Source organism: Pteropus medius, unplaced genomic scaffold, assembly GCF_902729225.1.
Source record: "Pteropus medius unplaced genomic scaffold, Ma_sr-lr_union100, whole genome shotgun sequence".
Lineage (NCBI taxonomy): Eukaryota > Metazoa > Chordata > Mammalia > Chiroptera > Pteropodidae > Pteropus > Pteropus medius.
This window is the reverse complement of record NW_024350325.1, coordinates 2,580,902-2,601,839: the sequence shown is the minus strand read 5'-3', so window position 1 is coordinate 2,601,839 and position 20,938 is coordinate 2,580,902. Positions and strand designations below refer to the sequence as shown.

General features: G+C 35.3%; 1 protein-coding gene and 1 pseudogene across 2 annotated transcripts in view; both read right to left on the bottom strand.

The window, feature by feature from the left end:
• Window positions 1–4,682: 4,682 nt before the first annotated feature.
• Window positions 4,683–4,801, bottom strand: LOC120583919 (uncharacterized; annotated as a pseudogene).
• Window positions 4,802–8,214: 3,413 nt separating this feature from the next.
• Window positions 8,215–20,938, bottom strand: part of FGL1 (fibrinogen like 1) — a 30,505-nt gene continuing 17,781 nt past the window's right edge. For both annotated transcript variants that reach the window (XM_039839289.1, XM_039839288.1), the window contains exons 4-8: window positions 16,108–16,267; window positions 15,744–15,841; window positions 12,469–12,557; window positions 12,114–12,301; window positions 8,215–8,671 (exon numbers count right to left, since the gene is read on the bottom strand). In XM_039839289.1, coding sequence (XP_039695223.1) covers window positions 8,512–8,671; window positions 12,114–12,301; window positions 12,469–12,557; window positions 15,744–15,841; window positions 16,108–16,267 — 695 coding nt within the window. In that variant the 3' untranslated portion in view covers window positions 8,215–8,511. The remainder of the gene's footprint in view (window positions 8,672–12,113; window positions 12,302–12,468; window positions 12,558–15,743; window positions 15,842–16,107; window positions 16,268–20,938) is intronic.

Genomic DNA, 20,938 nt, shown 5'->3' with positions numbered 1-20,938 from the left:
CTCTATTAATGACCTTCAAGATAATATTGGCTTAGTTTTGGTAGCTACATCATCTTTGTGAATAGTATTGTATTAACGCTGACCAAATGACTATCCCAATTCGGATCTATTAACAGCTTATTCTTCGGAAGTTACATAGCATTTTGTACAGACTGCTATTGTATGGCAAAGCGCAAAGGTATTCAAATTATTTTATTTTTTCGATTCTAATTCTAATTTGTCTAATTATTGTATTGTGTTCTTACATTTTATTTTAGTGAATAATAATAAACAATGACTTATTTTAGTGAATAAAACATGTCTATCAAATAAATGTTGAAGTCCTTTACAATGCTTTTTAAAGGTAACTAGTTAACAAATGCCATTGTACCATATGTCATATGAAAATTTTGATAGAAGAGGCCCAGAAAGATTAATAAGCCCATCTCCTTTCCTAGAGGCCTGCTTATCCTAAACCATCTAGCTGAAGAGTTGTAGAACTCGGTTCTCATGAATATCAGGAAAAGAGATTATTAAATCTAATAGCTTAGTCAAGCATATGCCCTATGTATGCCTCTGACTGTACAACCATCAGAAATATTATATAACGGTATGGATGGATTACTGTGCAGATTTGGCACCCAGCATGGCAAAGCAATCAGCTGTAGAAGAACTGAAAGCATATGCAAACCTGTTCCAAGGAAACCTGATGCTGGAAACTTTCAGTGAATTCTGCTGCCTTGGCAGTTACATGTCCTCCAAAGGTCTGGACCAAAAAAAAACTTATTTAGAGAACAAGCATGCCTTTCAGGAGACTGCAATGAATCTGACTTAAACTAAACATGAGAGGCCTAGAAGATTATGGTTCTATTTACATCGTTTGTATTTTTACATGTACTAGGTATCCTTTCTTAATTTCTTTTTGGTTAATAAATATTCTTTGGTAATAGTTGCTATATTGAACACAGAGGAATAGCTACCTCAAGACGTTAAATTCTAAATTCTACTGGATTTTGCAAACTTGATATTCAATTTCCAAGTTAGCTTTGAATACTTTCGAGTCATAATAAATAGAAAATGTTGAAACAAGTTCTCCTGACAATGACGTCCTGTGTGCACTGAGGAGATTGGGAACACTGAACAAGTAGGTGTCCATGTCATTGATCTGGTTTATAGGGTGCATCTGGTCACAGCTCCCTTCCTTTCTGTCCAGAAATTCCCATCAGTAAAGTCAGAACCAAAACGAATAGAGCTTATGCTTTTCCATTACCTAAGAAGGAAGGGGAGACATTCCAGCCCCTTCTTAGCACCTTAGGAGGCATCAATGAATCAACATCTGAGAAGGTACAAGAGAGAATGTACCTGAGGGACCAATTCCCTAACAGTCAATTCCCAGGGACTGACCTTGTCCCCAGGTCCAGACATGAGGTCTCTGAGGGTCAAGAAGCTCCTGAGCAGCCTGAGACAGAGAATACCAAACAGTCATGAGGCATGACGGCCTCAGGCCAATGTCTAGGGAGTTCACTGGGCCAGCCTCTTAAGGAGGAGGGACTAAAAACAGGAAAGGGAAAAGCCCAGATTTATCTAAAATTTGAGCAGTGACAAAGTTGTCCTTTGCCACTATAACTCTGTAGAGTGAGCAACGTCGCATTATGAATTCACAGCACAATTCCACCTGGAAAGCAGCAGGAGCAGACCCACAAAGCTGCTTGTAAGCAACAGATAGAGGGAGGCTGTTGCTCTGTTAGAACCCACATTGTGCAGGCGGGGAAATAGACAAGGCCTAAACTGCAGCTGATTCTGCAAACAGTGGTCACAGTGTCTTACTGAGATGACATAACCCAAGTCAAAGGCACTCAGTGAAGAGCCTCAGGTCTGGTACTCCCTTTCCTGCCAAACTCATAAATACCCGTGCTAGGAAAAACTAACAAGAGTGTCTTCGTATCCCACCACTGCTGGAATTTCTTTCCATCTACCACAAAATCCCCTCCTAAGGCAGAAGAAAATCTCTCTCTCTCTTTTTTTTTTAATTTAGGAAATTTGAACAAAATCTTTTTCAGGTAAAATATACAAACATTGATTTTAAGCTGTTTAAATATTTATATGTTAAAGCACTCTCTGTCTCAGAAGATATTCTTTGTTAAAGACTAGTCAGTCACATCTTGGAGTGGAAGACTGTTTTGGCAGATTTTATTTATGGTTATAGGAAAAAAGGAGTAAATGAAAATGGCTAAGTAGACTACCCCACACTTTACAAAAAAAACCAAAAAACAAAAAACAAAAAACCTCTTTTTTCCTCTGGGCCTGTTTCCAGCATGGAAAAGTTTTAGTCTCTAAACAGACTCTTTGAGGAAGTTTTGGATGATGATGAAGATGCTATAAAGAGAGTTAGTCACCCTACCAGTTTAGCTTCGATGAATACTGTCCTGTGAAAATCTAAAGTGATCAATGAACCCCAGAAATTAGTCTTTTATTAAATTATGAAACAAGGAGCAGGACAGCTGGCATGCATGCTGCCTCGGCAGGTAGTACCAGCCAGGCTTCCTGACTGAAGGAATGAGTGTAGAGAGCTCACCAGCTGTCTAAGCATTCTGGCTCAGGTATCTGATCCTCAAGGTATTGCTGAAGAATTTGGGGAGCACACCCGACAGCCATCTGCATGCTGTAATCATCGTTGAATTGCTTTTCTTTTGCTCTGTTTCTAAAAAATATATGAGAATGTAAATCTGAACTTTCCACACTGAATTTTATGACATTTAAGTTCATCCTGGAAGATTGTCCTTGAACTTAAACAAATATGTCAAACTGCTCAGCTTCTTCAAATGAGAAGAGTGTTGAGGAATGACGCCAAGTATCTTTAAACTTTGGGCTGAATCAGATATATTTACAGAACTTGTTAAAACTTAAGCGGCCCAGGCTACAACTTGATATTAAAAACAGCTTTGAGAGTAAAATGCATTGTCCTTCCAAATTCCTAGCTCCTCTGAGTTACACATCCTACTACATGCTGACTCACATGTAAACAATATGCAGATGTTCTTTGAACCTAGGTTTCAGAAAATCCCTATTTATAAAAAGTTCTTAATCGTTTTCACCAAATTCCTTACATATTCTGAAAGTTTTCAGAATTATTCTTTCTCTGGCCCTACGGGTCTCTGAGTGAACATGGAATTCTTGTTAAGATTTTATTTTAACTTAATGCTGCTTTATTTTGCACAATCATTGTGTATATAAAAATCTATCAGCTTTTGACTTTTAAAAAGATATATTTTTTTTAAAATATACGATTTACTGCCTCTTCAGCATGAGTAAATACACAAGGGTATAATATTCTTTCACCCCAACTATTAGAATAGGACACAAATTTCAGGAGAAATGGTTATTTTCCACCAATGAGCTACTTAGTATCACTTCACATTTAACTTTTTCATACTAGAGAAACACGAGCTATTTTTAAACTTTTTCTTTTAAACTAGTGGTTAAAAAGCTAGTATTATCTCAAAAGGACCTTCTTTGAGGAGTGAGTCCTAAGAATCTCAATTAGTTAGTTGGTCACCAGAAAAGGACAGAGAAGCTTTTATAACCAGCTGACTTTTCTGAGGTTTCATTTTACATTTCAAGAGCCCTGTGTTCTAATATCACTCAACTGAAAAGAGACACTGTAGGTGTCCAAAGCAGGAGAGTCAAAGAGATGAAACAGCTAGCATATATGTTAGCCACCTTTAAGAGCTCCCGAACTACCTGGTATTCCAAAGAATTGTGGTGTGCGTGATAATTCCAAAGGGTATAATCATTTCTTCTGGGAAAGAGGCCACAGCAGAAACCAACGAATGAGCTACCGTCCAACAAAGGGGTATCTGTATAGCATCCTGAAGAAAAAAGTCAAATGATCTCTAAATCAAAACTGCGTAAGGTTGCCGTCTTCTGATAAACTTAGAAATCTAGTACTTTTAAGGTATACTCTTGGCCCCATTCTAATTGCTATATGACCTTGGAGAAAACTTTTTTGAAGTTTTCTGTGTCTATAAAACCTGGTTAATAATACTATCTGTCCCAGATGGTTGGAACTGTATGAATTAATTAGTTCAAGCTGGAAAGGTCTTTGATAATATTAAGTCCTGAATATTGTTTTTGTTATAGGTGCAGGTGGAGGCAATGTTATACACACATCTATAATTAGAAAGGCCTAGAAACTACAAATGGTGCCAACGCCCCAGGAGTCAAGTTAAGGAGACAATACCCTGTGTCATTTTTCTCCCTGAGAAGAAGTCGGCTTGTTATGACTGAATGCCTAATTCCCTCTTTTATCCTCTCTGAGAGGTTGCAGCTTGTCTTGGACTTGCCCATCATGAAGCATAGTTTTTACTAGGTATAGCTGCTTTTAAGGCAGTGTTCTAAATGAAATGCCGATATTCATTAGAACACAGGGTACACAGGGTACAGTCTTGAGTTTACGATGCTTGTTAATTCATCTGAGTCAAGGGAATAAGTCCTTCACCAGAAATAGCTGTCATCTGAAAAACGCAGAAAATTTCTTTATCTGTGAAATGAAGGGAGAGGTCTAAGCCTTCTTTTATTTTATTTATTTATTTGTTTGTTTGTTTGTTTGTTTGTTTGTTTGTTTTAGGCGAGGCGACCCTTGGTTGACCTCACAGATTGCAAGAACCTTGTCAGCTTACAATCCCTTAGTTTTTTATTTTGTATACCTATAGCACCTGGTCTTCCTAAGTGGTCTCCCATCCAAGTACTAACCAGGCCCAACCCTGCTTAGCTTCCAAGATCAGATGGGATCAGGCTTATTCAGGGTGGCATGGACGTAGATCCTAAACCATCTTTTAAAGAAGAAAAACTTTCCTTTTAATTTCCAAACAAACAAATTTTTAAAAATCATGAAGTGTTGTATGGAATCTAAATGCATAAAATAAATAAGAACTGGGCTATGTAGAATGAAAGGAAAAGGGGGAATGTCTTCCTGTTTCCTGCAGTGACCCTAGAGCATGTCAAATCAAGGCTCCCCTGAGCCCGATTTAGAGACCATTGGACCAGATAATCTCTAAGCCAGATTTCAACTTCTAATTTTTGAGTACTTAAAATTCCACTAATATTAAGAACCTGAACTGCTGAGCCCTTAAGGAAGATTAGTTTACCCACTCACAATTCATCTTATATGCTGTCTTGTCTGAACATCTCTCTTTTCACCTTCAGCTCTTGGTGAAGGTCACATAGCACTGTAATTCATTGTTGCCACATTCTCTCATTTAATCCTTGTAACACTACTGTGGGATAGCTATATTATTATTTATATTTTAGAGATGAGAACACTCAGCACAGAGATGTAATTTGCCACCTAAAAAATGGCAAGGATAAAATCTAACCCCCAAACAGTGTGACTGTAACCTTGGGTAATAGCTAAAAACTAAACCATCTTGTTCATCACTCAGTGTAGAGTAACTGCCTATATATGTTGATTTGCCTTTCTCTCTCACTAATTTTATATTGGCCAAACAATAAATTATGATTTTATGATTCACAGCCTTTTTGAAACTGTAAGTCTTGGGCAAATTTGTGAAGTTGGCACTTTCAGAAACACCTCCCCTTTTCTTTTTTGTCTCTTCATGGAAACCCCTCTGTCCATGTCAAGCAATCAGCATTCTTACATTTTCTCTATACTTAACTCTATTGAAAAACAAAAACAAAAAACCACTCATGAACTTGTTGGTCCTAATGTGTAATCAACTGTTATAGATTAAAAGTATATTTGCATTTTAAAAAATGATAAAGCCTAACAAGTAATTCTCTAATGATGAAATTTCAGAGGAAATTATTTTAGTCTGAAGTCTTCCTAATATTTTCGCTTCAGGTAAAGTAGTTGATTTCCCTCTTTTACACCTAGACTTCTCAAATGACCTATCTATTTTTGCCAACTGCTTTTATTTCCTGGCCTCTGGCTATTCTCTCCACTAGTCCATTGAAATGGACTTAAAGACATAAATGACATTATTGTTAAATCCGATGATCTTTCATTAGAATCCATTCTCTTCCATCTTTTTATGGCAATTATATATTTTTTATCATTCTTTCTGCATTGAAAAACTATTATACTGAGATTTATGTAACACTACACTTACTTAGCTCCCCTCCCTCTTCTCTACGGAATCACAGTTTTTTACCTTTAATTTTCTTCTTTTGATCTTCTAATTGTATGAGTTCTTCAGGCTACTACTTGAGCAAATAATATCTGTATTTAAAATTGTCATTGGTGTGCATTATTTATACCTTCCCAAAGTGTGATCTATGAAACATTATTCCCACAAGACTGCACTAAAAAAAAATGAATGTTCAGGAACCATGGCAAACACTTCTCTTGCCTTCCACGTTCTAGAGACTGTAAAACTAAATATTCTCTTTCACAATCTTACTTCTAGATGGAGTGACCAGATGACACAATTCTGGCCAATAAGACAGAAATTGAGGTCTGTCGACCCTTCACCCTTCTTCCTGCTTTTAACATGGCCTGGAAGCAGGAACTGCAGTAGACAACTTGTGGTTTTGAAGGAAGGGCAAAGTGAATTGCAGAGATAGCAGCTTGCACACTGCAGACCATTGAGCCTAGGCCAGAAAGCTGCCTCCCGAGTTCTTGTTACACAAGATGAACAAATTCCTATTTGCTTTAACTTTCAAAATCAGGTGACTTATACCTTGCAGCTGAACACACTTCTAAATAGATATAAAAATGCAACACACTATACGTCCCTCTTGGAACCTCAGAACGCGCATTAGGATATTAAAGGAACTGAAAAATGTTCAAGAGAAGAAATCTGTAGAATTTTGTTTAATATATCATCTCCTAAATGTATTTGATCCAGGATCCCACAGAAGTACAGTTTCCTACATCCGTGTTTTTCAAAGTGTGATCTTTAGAGCAGCAACATCTGCATCATCTGGAAACTTGTTAAAAAACCAGACTCTTAGGCTCCAGTCCAGACTTGGAATCTACATTTAAACAAGATACCCAGGTGATTCGCATGACATTAAAGTTTGAGAAGCACTGCTTTGGGAAATATTGGTTAAAGAATAAAGTGCAACTAATCTTAACATCTTTATGTGATCCATTATTTTAAGACATCTATTATTATTGTCCCCTAATGTCTACCTCGCTAATAATCACAGCTAGTTCTTATGGACTGCTTACTTTGTGCAGAGCATTATTCTAAGTACTTTACTCGTGCAATTCTCACCTAGTCCTATGAGGCAGGTACTATTTCAATCTTCATCCTACAAATGAGATAGATGAAGTTCAGAGAAGTTAAGTAGTCTACCTGAGGTCACACAGCTATTAAGTAACAGAATCCTTGGTTTAAGGATATAAGGACCACTAAGTGATAATGCCTCTCTAACCTTTTTTTGGTTCCCATATACTTTTCCTGCTTTGTGTACTTTAACAAGGGTTTCCCTCTGCCTGTAACAATCTCTCATATACATCTAATGATCTCAGCTCAAAACATTAGTTCTTCCAGGAAGGTTTTCTGATCCTCTATTCACCACCAACCCAGGTCAGGTACCCCACAATACATTCCTCAGGCATGTATTTTTCTTCATACTTATCAGATTTCAAATTTATTTCAATTTTTTGACTCTATGATTAGTGTATGTCTTTATTTAAAAAAAAAAAAATGAGCTTCACGTGGGCTTGAACTGTGGCCTTTGTGCCTGACATTTGTTGGCATGCAAATGTTTGGAGGAATATCTTGCCTTTAGTCAGAATTTTACTCTCACTTGAGAGGTTTTCTCTCTATCTCACCTATCAAAGTTCTATCTAGAAGAATCGGTAGCATGGTGGCAAAACATTTCATTTAGCATCAGAAGACTTAGATTTTAGTCCTTGTTCCCCTACTTATTAGCTTGGTAACTTTGAGCAGTCACAAAATCTCAGATCCATAAATTCTAAGCTCTGTTAAATGGGGACAATAATTCTTTATAAGATTGGTATAAATGAGGCTTCAGAAAAAAGAGTATAACCTACATAAACATCCTAAAAAATATGAGATAGTATTTTATAGTGATTGAAATGCTGGTTTAAAAAACTTTTAGCTCCATAGTTAGAGACCTGAGTTCAAATCACTATTTATAATATTTATTGTCCATGCAGTTGATTTGGCAATCCATTATTTGCTGGAATTTTTCCTGTGTTTTTTTTTTAACTGCATTCATACTTAATTTATTATGCATCTGTGCTTGTGTTGTCTCCCAAGTTGTGGTATATATTCTATGCTTTTTATTTTTTGTTCAACATAAGCTCTTATCATAGCACTCTGAACATAGGAATTCAATCAATATTAACATAATTAACATTTATTTGGTGAATATTATATATGCTATACTGAAACTACATTAAGTAATAAAGGCAAGCAAGAATGAAAAGTACTACATATAACAATTACCATTATTATATATGTGTATGTTCAGAATTGCTATTTTTCAAATTGCTTTAAACCAAGATGAACTGCAGCAATAAAAGCCCAAGAAGGACAATTAAACAATATTTGGAATAAAATCATTTGGCCTAATTTTCATAACCACGGATTTCAAAGAATACCACCATCCATGCCAGGTGTGCCAGACAATCCCATTGTCGGTTTTAGCACTGTAGGAACCAGGGTAGTATAAACCATTCAGGTTTGCAGAGTGACATCTAGTGGGAGAAAAAATAAACACAGAACAATCAGACCAGAAAAATAACCTTCTGATACTCTTTTATTTTGCTAGCAAATGATAAAAAACATTTTAACTATGAATTCTGCCATTTTTCAGATAAGGAAATATTTATTAGTTTTCAGAAGCCAAGCTATTTCTATGACAGATAAGTTTTTTCTGTTTTGTTTTGTTTTGCTTTTAACTGGTGAATTTTAGTGCCATAACAAATCTGAGGATACAAGCAGGCCATTTGCAGCTTATTGATAAAGAAGCATCTCTGTTCTTAATAGCTTTTAAATAAACAAGTGAAAAACACACACACATAAAAACATAATCTTGCAATGCTTAGCCTTAAAAAGAGCTCTATGGATTAACAAAGCAAGGTGTGTCATGGTGCTTTACTGCCAGCTTTTCTGAACAATTTGCACTTATACATTCATCCATCTGCTGCCAAAACTTAGCTTTTGTAATTCAAACTTTCCTCTTTCCCTTTTTAAAATGATTAGCATATCAATTATTTTAACTTCAAAGGTAAGAAACAAAGCTTAAACCTATCATTTAAAGTTTTCTCAGCCATGAACCAGTAATCATTTGTCTGAGTTGCTGAGTTAATTTTTTACTTTAATATATTGCTCCAATCAAGATAAGTTAGGTTATCATAAATTTTAAAATGTCTCTCTTCCTCCTTTAAAATCTGTAAATTTTGTCCCAGATATTGATAAACTAACAGTATATGATCCTTTTCTGTGCTTTGTTATGAAATGAATTGCTACATATTTCTTTATTGATATAACCAATAAAAAGATGTAAGGCATTAGAACCTTCACAGAGAACCTTCACAAAGGATAATTCTGAAAATCTATGGAAAGTACCAAATTATTAAATCAAAAAAACATATAATTTACCCATAAAAGAGGAGTGGTTGGCTTGGATCTCTTACCAGCTAAGAGACTGCTAACCATCCTGACGGTCCTTCTAACTTAAATGTAACTAACTGAAACCATGTATGCTAAATCTGCAAGTGTCAAGAGCATACTGTGTTTTTAAAACTACATGGAAAGTAATGTCAAAAAAGAAAATACTCTGAATTGAGCCTCCGGAATATATATTTTGGTATCTCTGACTTCCTAGAGATATCTACTACACATATTTTTTTATTTGTTTTGAGATTTGAATATCATTAGCAATTGACTTTATTTGAACATACGAAACTTTAGCTATTCTGAGACCAATTTCTATCATCTTTCTGTTTCTAAAACAGCCTGGACCTGAAACTAGATTGGGAGATGGTTGGAGCTCCTTTGGCAAAGAAGTAGCTGTGAGCACTCACATGAGATGCTTTGTAAAGCAGACAAGACATCAACCCTCAATGATTGGTTTGCTATTTGGAGAAAGATTGCCTTGTAAGTGGGTAATAATTAAGTGTCAATGTTTCATGTAAATTAGGAAAACTATGGGACAGGAAAACTATTAAGGAGGAAGAGGATGATAAAGTTAAACTATAGTAGTAGCAGGCATGATAGAAGTAACACCATGCTTCTGGAACAACAGACGTTTTCTCCAGCTCTTCTGATTTGCCACCTACACAGCTTTATCATCTCCTCTGACTCCAAGGATAATGCAGTCTCCTCAGGTGGCTCCAGCTACTGAATTGCCTTTGTCCTCTCTGCACCTCTATCTTTAAAGTCAAGTAAATCATTGATTTTCCGAGGTTAATATGTATCCAGTTGTCATTCAGGCATTATACAAGATGATCAACTGAGCAGGTATATGATTTTGATCTTATGGTAATATTAACTGATGTGATTGTTATTTCTGCATATGGAACTCTGTTCAAAATCAAACATTAAGGGATACTTGCCAACTTTGTGAATTATAGGCAAGTCTTACATAATACTGATAATTTTTACATAATGCTAACTTAGAAGAACAGAGGAAGAAAAAGGAAGAGAAAGAGAAGGTGACAAAGATGGTTTCTAAAAGAATAAGAACACCAGTGGGGGAAAGACTATCATTACTCTTGATTTGCTAAGTGGGAAAGATAACTTCGTTTCTCTGTCCCCTCTCACTGCTGTATGTGCTCCAATTGCCTTACAAATGACCAAAAATTAAATGGACTCAAACTTTTAGAAAAGCAAAATCCAGAGAAAATACTGTTTTTACAACTACTTAGATTCGATTTGACACTACCTACAACTAGTTGTATCTCCATGGAATCTACAATTCTAAAATCAACACTTCGCAATTACTGATGTTCATAATGAAGACTCTCATTATTTTAGGGAAAATTAACATATGTCTGGTACACCTTCACTTAATAAGATAGAGGATTCTTAAATGCTTTAAAACTGCTTACATAACACAAAATGTTAAAATTTGGATCGTAGAACTTAAACAGATAGTCTTCAATTATATGGAAAACCCGACATTTCAGAAATATTCACTTACTAAAAATTCTGGAAAGGAAAGTTTACCTGTCTAGATATTTTGAAGTGGCCCCTGTCTTCTAAAGAGAAAAGTTGTTCAAAGCTCACGTACAGCTTGAACACATCTGCTTTGCAGACACAGCGGGCCCATCAGGTTATTTTTAAGAAGATTATATGAAGCTTCCAGTCCTGCCTTAAATTTGTAATTACAACAATGGGAGCCATATGAAAACCAATGGGTGAAGGAAAGTTAGAGAAATCAGAAATATCTGGCCTAGAGAAGGGAAACTATTGAGAAATACAATAAATATCTTCTCATCCAGGACCCAAAGACGTAGATTGAAAAGGAATTACAATTCCTCCATAGCTACTGAGGAAAAAACTGGCGGCAGATTTCAGGTTAATGAAAGAAAAATCTTAGTATAATCAACAGTAGAATGGGCTTGCTGATAAAGTAGCATTGAAATATTCAATAAAAAAAGAAATATTCAATCAGAGGGTGGAAAGAGGTTTCAGGAATATTGTAGAGGAAATTTCTGCATCGGAGGGAACTTGGATTCAATGATTTAATGAAAATCGTAGTAATTGAAAAGTATTACATTGAAAAATTTACAACAAAAACATGGCCATTTTGTATGATAGGAGAAGGTGAAGAACTACTTGATTATTAGAATGCTGAAAATATTTTTCCTATATGTAAATGCTCTGTATTTTTTCATATTAATTTGTGGCCTATCTTTATGATAACTCACTCATAATTCAGTTTGTAAACAATCTTTGTAAAAGTAGTAATATGATTTATTTCTGTGACATACCTTTCAAGCTTTACTAATGTACACAATGAACAAATCTTCAAAAACACACTTCATCACTGAAGAATTCTAATAAGGGTGATTGCTTAATAATACCAGTATTACAAAGAAGACCAATGTTTCCTCATATGCGTATTATAATTAATGCCCATCAGTGATATATCATCAACGCCATTACAACTACGTTTATAAAACATCAAACCTGTTAAACCACCAGCCAGACTGCTCTTCTTCCGCACAATTCCCTTCATAGTTGTCATTATCTCTGTCCCATGTGCTGAATTTCATTCTTTGGTGACTACCCCACCATTGTACTTCAGGATGAAAATTCACCGCAAGGGCGTCTCCAGCTGTTCCAGAATATTCTCCAATATCCAACTCGTAGAAATTCTAAAAGAACGGAGGCAACTTTCACTCAGTTGTCACTCTTTAAATTATCGGCTTATTTAATAAACAAAAGAATAAGTTCTATTGTATGTTTTTGTTTCCACTGACTTCAGGGCTTATATTGTATGGTTTACGCATAATTTGTGGTACTTATTTGAAAATGTCAGTACCTTTTCATCGCCAACTTTGAAATTTTTATAGTGGGCATAACGGCTGTTTTTTCCAAAATCTGCAAGGTCAATTTTTAAAGCATAGTCTCCTGGAAAAGAAAATAACAACAACAATGAATTTTTTTTTAATGTGCAAGATGACATTGGCTTACTGGGGTTTAAAAAAATTCATGGCTCTATTTTACTTAGACTATTTCCTTCTGATATGAGTCAGTTTTCCAAAGAATAAACAGTGACTCCATTATGTTTACAACATGAAAGTTTTATTGTGTATTTGACTTGAAAAAAGGACACATTATTAGAGGTAGAAAATTTCTATTAGATCTATCATAGGTAAAAGCTAGTGCAATTTGCTTGGCAAAGAACAACGGAAAATAAGTCATTATTCAGTTAATAGGTTAAGATATCTAACAATAGAAGGGAAATTTTTATAAGTTTAAATATTTACCCTCTTTTTCTTAATTTTTATAAGAATGTTGATCTTAAATATAAATAATGACCGAATAGTTTGTATGTTCAAGTAATTATCTTTTCCTCATTGTCCCATCATTTGCGATAACAAAGACTTACTTTTTCAGAAATAGAACTACTGTCAGGAACATTTGAAAGTTATAAATCAAACTAAATGTTAAATAGTGCATGTTCTATCCTTCTACTTTGACAAAATTTCATAATGACCTGCAAGACCAGGTTTGAATTTAGAGTCTTAGAGTCCTCAGAGTTCCAAGCCAGAACATGGAGGCCCAGGAGAGAGAGCCCCCAGGCCACATTACACAGACCTGATCTTTGGTCTGCCTCCCTTCTCTTTCCATCACTATCTCCATCAGACACAAGAAAGGGCCTTATTCACACTTGTGTACTTTTCCAACTGAACATTCAAGCTCTGTTTACATCCACAATAAAAGCTGCTCTTTCACATCTCCTCGGGCTCAGGCGTACACACGCCAGCGGCACACCCTTCCTACAGGAGGACAGATGAAGAGGCCTGAATGGGTCCTGGATGTTCGGAATGCTGGATTCCCCACGAGAGGAGTGAATCTAGGAGGGGTGTGGACTTCTCTTGGCCTTGGCACTTTGGTCCCACAGATTGCTTGTCCCATAGAGCTCTCTAAAATGGGGTTTTAAGGAAAAGCCTTTCTAACCTGATCAAAAGGCAGTAAAGGCGATGTGAACCAGGACTGTGAGGTGGACGGGAGCAGTAAGGCAGGCTGTTAACTCTCCTAGAAAATATTTTGTGTTGTAGAAGAGATACAAAGTCAGTTTTAATTTTTTGGGTAGCCATCTAAATATCTCATTGACCTTTCAGTAAATAACTCTTTGGCCATTAAGTAAATAAAAATGCAATTATATAGATCATTTCTAAATTAACTTTATTGCAAATACTTCCAATCAAAATTTGTGCAATGAAGATAAAGCAATTTTCAGAGGCAATTGCTTAGCCATAAGTGCTCATGTAATTGAAGAACGCAGGAACAGAGGAACTATTTTTCCTTGGGATGATGTGATATGTAGTTGTGAAGCCTGGAACTGATAAATACATTTTTGCTGCCATGAGAGTAGCCAGACTGAACACTAATCAAATCATGAGGGGAAGCAAATATGTTGGCAATGTACATCTGGGCAAATAAGCACTGAATAATAATTTGAAAAATAACAAGTACGAATTTGTGTACTTAGAAGGAGCCAAGGATTACTTTTTCGGGTTTTCATAGTTTCAATAAGAAACCAGATATATATTAATGTGTGAAAGAAACAGAGCTGGTATGATAAACATTATATATCTATCATAAAACACCTAAAAGTAGGATAATAAGTACATTGAAATTTAGACAGCATTGGGCACAGGAAGGACAAACAAAGAAAGTATTAGACTTCTAGGATTATCCATATTCTCTAAACTATTATTCTGGTGTCTCAAAGATCCCTATAATTATATTCCTACTATTATGACTATAGAAACATCAACCATTTTCCTTAACTTAGATGTAACAACTAAACCCTTGCTTTTATATTTCATGTATTGTCAGTGTAACTTAACATGTGTTCTTGAGCAATTGTGTTGCCTTTTATGAGACATTCAGAATCAGACCTGATTGGAACTGACTGCAATCTCAGACCGCAGATGAGGTAAGGAAAGCAATGGATTGAAGCGATAGAACATGGGAAAGAGAAGTGTGGATGATTTGTTATCAAACTATTGGCATTTTAGACAGATATTGAACTCTTAGTTAAAGGTATCCATGTAAAAGTATATACGGGAAATTTTATAGATGTCTGCAGTTTATTTTGAAATGTGTCAAAAAAATAAAATGAATTGATGGAGAGATAGATGGAGAGATACGGGATAAGAACAAGCATCATAAAATGTCAGTGTAGAATCTAAGTGATAGGTTAAAACATCTGTCAGCTTTGTTGTATCTTTGAAATTTTCAAAATAAAATTTGGAAGGGGATGGAAACGAGAACATTTAGTATATTATGGTATTTCAGTGCAAAAACAACCTCAATTCCCCCAATTCTTCGCCTCTCCCTTAGCAATACTACTTTGTAACGCCTCCTATTAAGTCTGTTTTCTTTCCCTTTACATTTGAGCTGGTCCTGTGACTTGCTTTCACCAATAGAAGCAGTGTGCCAGTCTGAGTTTAGGACTCAAGAGACTTATGAGACTTCCACTCTCCCTTGGAACTCTGCCTTTGCTACAAGTCCAGGCTAGCTAGCTGGAAGACAAAAGACTGTGTGGAGCAGAGCTGAATTGTCCCATCTGAGGCCAACCTAGAAGAGCCAGCCTCCAGTTGACCAGAAAGTTGATCACAGAACCTTGAGTAAATCCAGCCAAGATCAGTAGAGTACAGCCCTCATCAACAAAACCACCCAGCCAACTTGTAGATCTGTGAGAAATAAGAAATGGTTGTGGTTTTAAGCCACTAAATTTTGAAGTGGCTCGCTTTACAGTATTATCGTGGCAATAGATAACTGCGCATTAATATATTTTGAGGGACTAAAGGTTTTAATAAAAGAATGATGATGACATTACATTTCTTTCCCAGAAATAGAAAATATATGAGAAATTCCCCACCCCCAATCCAGGTCATTTCTTTTCCTCTATTCTTAGTTTTAAGCAGTCGCATTCAGAAAAGGGATTATTGCCCAAAAGGGATCATTGTAATCTGTAAATCATTGTAGTTACTAATTAGTTCTATTGCCTATCATTTAGTGAAAAACATTTTAGTTATTTTCATTGCATTTCAAATGAATTTAATATTAGGCAAATCTTACCTTGTATGGTTAATAAGTGAAGATTTTTATTACCCAGCCAATATTCACCATTTTTATGGACAAAATTTCCAAAGCCATTTTCATAGTCATTCCAGCCCCTAAAAAATTAAAGCAAAAGCTGATTTTAACAAAATTCAAATAGACCTTTAGAGTACCCAAGATGCCCACAATCCCCTGCTGCTGTGCCTGGCTCCCAACCCCAATATTTTCCTCCAATATTTAGTTAATGTACTTTCAGTATTCTTATTTAGAGAGAGTGAAATTCTGTCTAACTAATAGATTTCAGGATAGAACAAAAAGGTTTACTTATTATAAATCTCACATTTGCTACTCCAAATAAAATCTTATGTCGTAATTAGCACACCTGCTAAAGTTCTCACTGCCATCAGTTCGTCTCTGAATTACAGTCCATCCTCCTCCATCAGACATGTCACAATAGACAGAGAATTCTGCTGGGCTCTGGAGAGGTTTGATTTTGTAAAATCCACTCTGCTTATACCCATCATTAAAAATCTCTGAACAATCTGTTTGCAAAACAAAGTAATGTAACATTTGTTATGTGCCTTCTTTTTAAATAAAGGGAGCCTCTGAATTAGATTACTTAGTACTAATGGAGACAGATAAACACATGATGTAGATAATCAGCGTTTTAGAATTACATCTTGTACATCTTCCAATGCATAGTAAGAAAGTCTTATTTCTTTTCCTAGTATTTAATTATCATCTGACTCCTTGCTATGATCATGGAAAAAGTGAACTAGGAATGTGGCTTCTCATTTATAATTTCTGTGGAAAACAATTTTTTAAATTATATGCTTTCAGTTAATAACAGTATATATAAATGGAACTTACAGCTTTATCAGACAGAATAGTGGAAATTATTTCTTTTATAAAGCTAAAATGAAAGTAGAAATATAACAACAAATAATTTAATATGGGTTATCTTGACTTAGAGCATTATAAATCATTTAGAACATCTGGAAATGAACTCAAAATAGTAATCATCTTGTTAGATTCTTACAACCTCTCGCTCTCACCAGATTTTTTACTAACCAACTGAAATTTCTAACAGTCCATGTAACAATCTTAGATATTTCTGCTAAAACTGCAAGTTTCTACTACTCCTTTTAATCCAGCATTCTTTTTTGCCATGATATTTCTTATTGAAGCAAACATAGCCACCAATTTGTTGCCAAAAAGTAAAATCTATTTCTTAAACCACTTGAGGGTGAGATAAATTAATATCATTGGGTCTCATCTAGACTGATCTGTACGACTTAGAGAATATGGCAAGTAGGAACTTCGCTATTATTTAGATGCCCAGGAAGCTGTGTTTTCAGGTGGTTGAAGTAGTGGCCACTATACAGAGATATTTTCAAGGCTACCCAGTCACAGTATTGAATAAAAATACTATAATATGCATCCCTAACTTTCAAATTTTACCTTTATCATTTTGTTAATTTTCTATCTTTTTTAAATGTTTTTTCTTCCTGACTGAATAATTCCATTCTTTCGGCATATTTTTACGATCTTTCCTAATTTTCATTGTTTTGATGCCAAATTGTCTACCACTCTGTTTTATTACAAGTAAAGTATACTCTACATTAAATAGATTGAGTAGGCAATAAGAATCAGGAGAGAAAAGCAAAGAAAGAATCTTAGTCACTTTCTAAAGTCTTCCCCAGGTTGAGATCATCATACACTACTACTTTAGTGAGAGGTTCGTCTTTGTAATGATTTAAGTTTTATTCATATATTATTTTTGCAATGCAGAAGCCAAAGTGTTCTTCATATATGCTGAATTAAAAAAAAAAAAGATTCAGTTGTGGCAATTAAACATGAAGAAAAAAATGAGAAATGATTTACCTAAAATTAGTTCAGGGTTATTCAAAAGCTTACATCTTGTGGTCAAGTATGTTGTATGCCACTTTTCATTAAAGTAGGCAGATTTTAACTTTCCTTGTTATGAAAGGAGTTCACTTTATTTATATTTAAACTCCTACCAAAATGCTGAATAGTAAAGGCTCATAAGGTTCAGACTATTTCCCAGGCAAATATGGAAATAATTAGCTATAATGTTTGCTTCTGGAAAACTTCGTGAATATGGAGTTTTCAGCCAACATTTTCTATTTTTTTTTTTATTTTATGCCAAATATGAGTTTGTGTTTTTTAAACATTTTTTTCTTCCCAGAAGAAAGTTGTGTCAAACACAACTTAAAATTCAGAAGAAAGCTTTCAACTGGAAAAAAACCAACAAATAAATAAAAATCAAATAAGCGCCTGTAGCAAAACTGCTTATAGCGAATAGTTAAGGAGTCTGCCTTGGAAAAATGTAACTTATACTGTAAGAGCAGGAAGTTGAAACAATGTAGGGTTTTAAATATTAACTAGATACTTAAAACAATAATTTTCAAAATGTTCTGACACCCTCAACCCCCTGGAAAATAGGCAAGAGAGGAAAAAGGTTAAAGAGCTCTGTGTTCATGAGACTTAAAAGAAAAAGATTTTTAGATACTTACATAATACCAGAGTGAGGTCAGGGCTTCATGCCCGGTTTGACAAACATTGTGTTAAATTGTGAGTTGAATACTTTCTCTGATCATGCAGAAAACAAGCCATGTTGGAAGGCTGAATGTTTAAGCTTCATAAAGTAACATGACAACCTGCCAAATGGGCTTTTTCCTTTCTTGTCCCAGAATGGTGGCTGAGCTCAAAGTTGAGAACTAAAGACTCTAATCACCCCACACTCTAAACTCAGAGAAAGACCAGCAAGAAGTCAGCCACCCCTCCAGAGAGCATGTTGGGAAATGCCAGCACTGGCCCTGCCACCATTCTCAACCTCTAGAAGACATAAGAAGGAAACATAAGAGGAGAAAAGAAGTTGGTTTTTTGGAGAGAGCAGTATTCTTGTAGGGTGGGGTGAGTGGCTCTCTTCTTTGAAAACCAGGGAGAGAGGATATACAGTAGCCCTCCTAATCCGTGGTTTGCTTTACACTGATTTACCATGTGGTTAACTGCAATCTGAAAATGGAAAATTACAGAAATAAAGAATTTGTAAGTTTTAAGTTGTGCTCTTTTCTGAGTGGTGTGATGAAATCTTGCAAGTCCCTCTCCTTCCCACTCTGACATGAATCATCCCTTTGTCCAGCATCCGCACCCTGTAGATACTCACCCGTTAGTCACTTAGGAGCCTTCTCAGTGATCAGATGGACTGTCTTAGTAGTGTTGTACTTGTGTTCACGTCACCCTTGTTTTACTTAATAATGGCCCCAAAGCTCAAATAGTGTTCCTAGCCATTCAGATATGCCAAAGAGAAGCCATAAACTGCTTCCTTAAAGTGAAAAGCTATGTATGTATAGGGAAAAAAAACATATGATATATATGGTTTGGCATCCACTGGGGGTCTTGGAACGTATTTGCTGTGGATAAGGAGGGACTACTGTGATAACATAGATAGATAGCTGACCTTCATTGAGCTAAATGCTAAATGCTTTTGTAGTCACGTATATGTACAATAACTCATTTAATCTTTATAACAAAGCAACAGGTATTCTTATCATTCCTATTATACAGATGAGGAATGAGGTACATAGAGGTAAATAATTTTCCAAAAGCTGGCAAGATGAGCAGATGGACTTTGAAACCAGGCTTCAGAGTCCACTCCTTCACCATAACACAGACTGCCTCAGGAGACTGTCCCATAAAGATTGGGGCTCCTGCAGAAGCGGACATGGTTAAGCCAACAGTCTTATTCACTGAATAGATGTTGTAATGCCACAGGCTGCTGTGATTGTCACCAATAATGCAAATTTGGTACTATAACCTTTTATTTTAGGCACATAAGTCAATAGCACCCAAAAGCTTAAAAAATGCATTTAATTATATGTTCCATAAAAATCATGCGATTTGTGCATTATTTGCATAAATTGCTAGGTTGTATGTAATTAGGTGTTTTCTACCGTAAGATGAATTAGAAGTCAGAAAATAATTTCATAATAATATAGTAACTTGTAAATAAGAGCAAAGAAATTTATGTTTTTATAGAGCACATACATGAATATTTAATTTTTTAAATTTAAGGACACCAAAACCATAAATTTTGATGTGAACAAGTTCTTACATATTATATATAATATATATTATATACAATTATATACAACATATATGCTATAACATATTATATATTTTATTAGAATTTATGTGTTATTATAAATTTTATTTAATGAGTGATTGCCCTTGGTAGGCTCTCTAGTACTATTGCCTATATGTTGAAAAATAAAGTTCAATTGAACTGTATTTATATTTTATAGTTTATTCTTCCTTCTCTTCCTTCATGTTTACACCATATACAAAGAATATTAAACACAGATCTGCTGACTTCTGGATTTTTTTTTTTAGCTGTTATATCCAGAAACAGTCATCTAGAATGTCTATCTTCTATCATTACATGTGTTATGTTATAAGAAACACACACACAATATAGTAGTTTATCTAGATCCTGTTCATATGACTCTTCTAACCAATTCCTGCTTATACAGTCAGTTTTGCTCTGACCTTGATAGTTTAATTTCTTAGTAACTGATTTCTTGCTTTACTTCTTGGTGACCTCTTGTTTCCTAAGGTCTGCTCCCAGCACTCTCAACACAGGCATCGGATTTTTAGCTCTTAAACTTCAGTTTTCTTGTGACTGGTGGCACAAATCCAGTAACAAAAATCCAAATGCCTTCCTCCTGCCATTATCGGATACTAGAATCTGTATTGACAACCTTCTCACATTGTGTCTGAATAGATACCCTGGATCATGAGCTTGGTTTGGAATTTGGAATAATGGTACTTCTACTGCATATATAAATTCCTTACCCTTGAAGTCAGTTTTGTACCCAGCTTTGGATTCACATATCTGTATGCTCATCCCTTGAATAACCAACCTGTTGCCTCCCTCTCAAGCTGTTATTCAAATAACTATCTTGTTTTACCCCAAGGGTCTGTTTGAAGTGTTTGCCCTCACTTTCTTTTACCTGATCTGTTCCACCAATTAAATTTTAAAAATATGTGTTGAACATTTATTATATGCGAGTCACCAGGTTAGGTACTGAAAATATAAGCAATTAGACGGTTTAGCAGGGGAGATAGATGATTAAGCATACAGTGACAATACTCTAGGATAAATATTAAGATAGAAGAGTAGAGGGTGC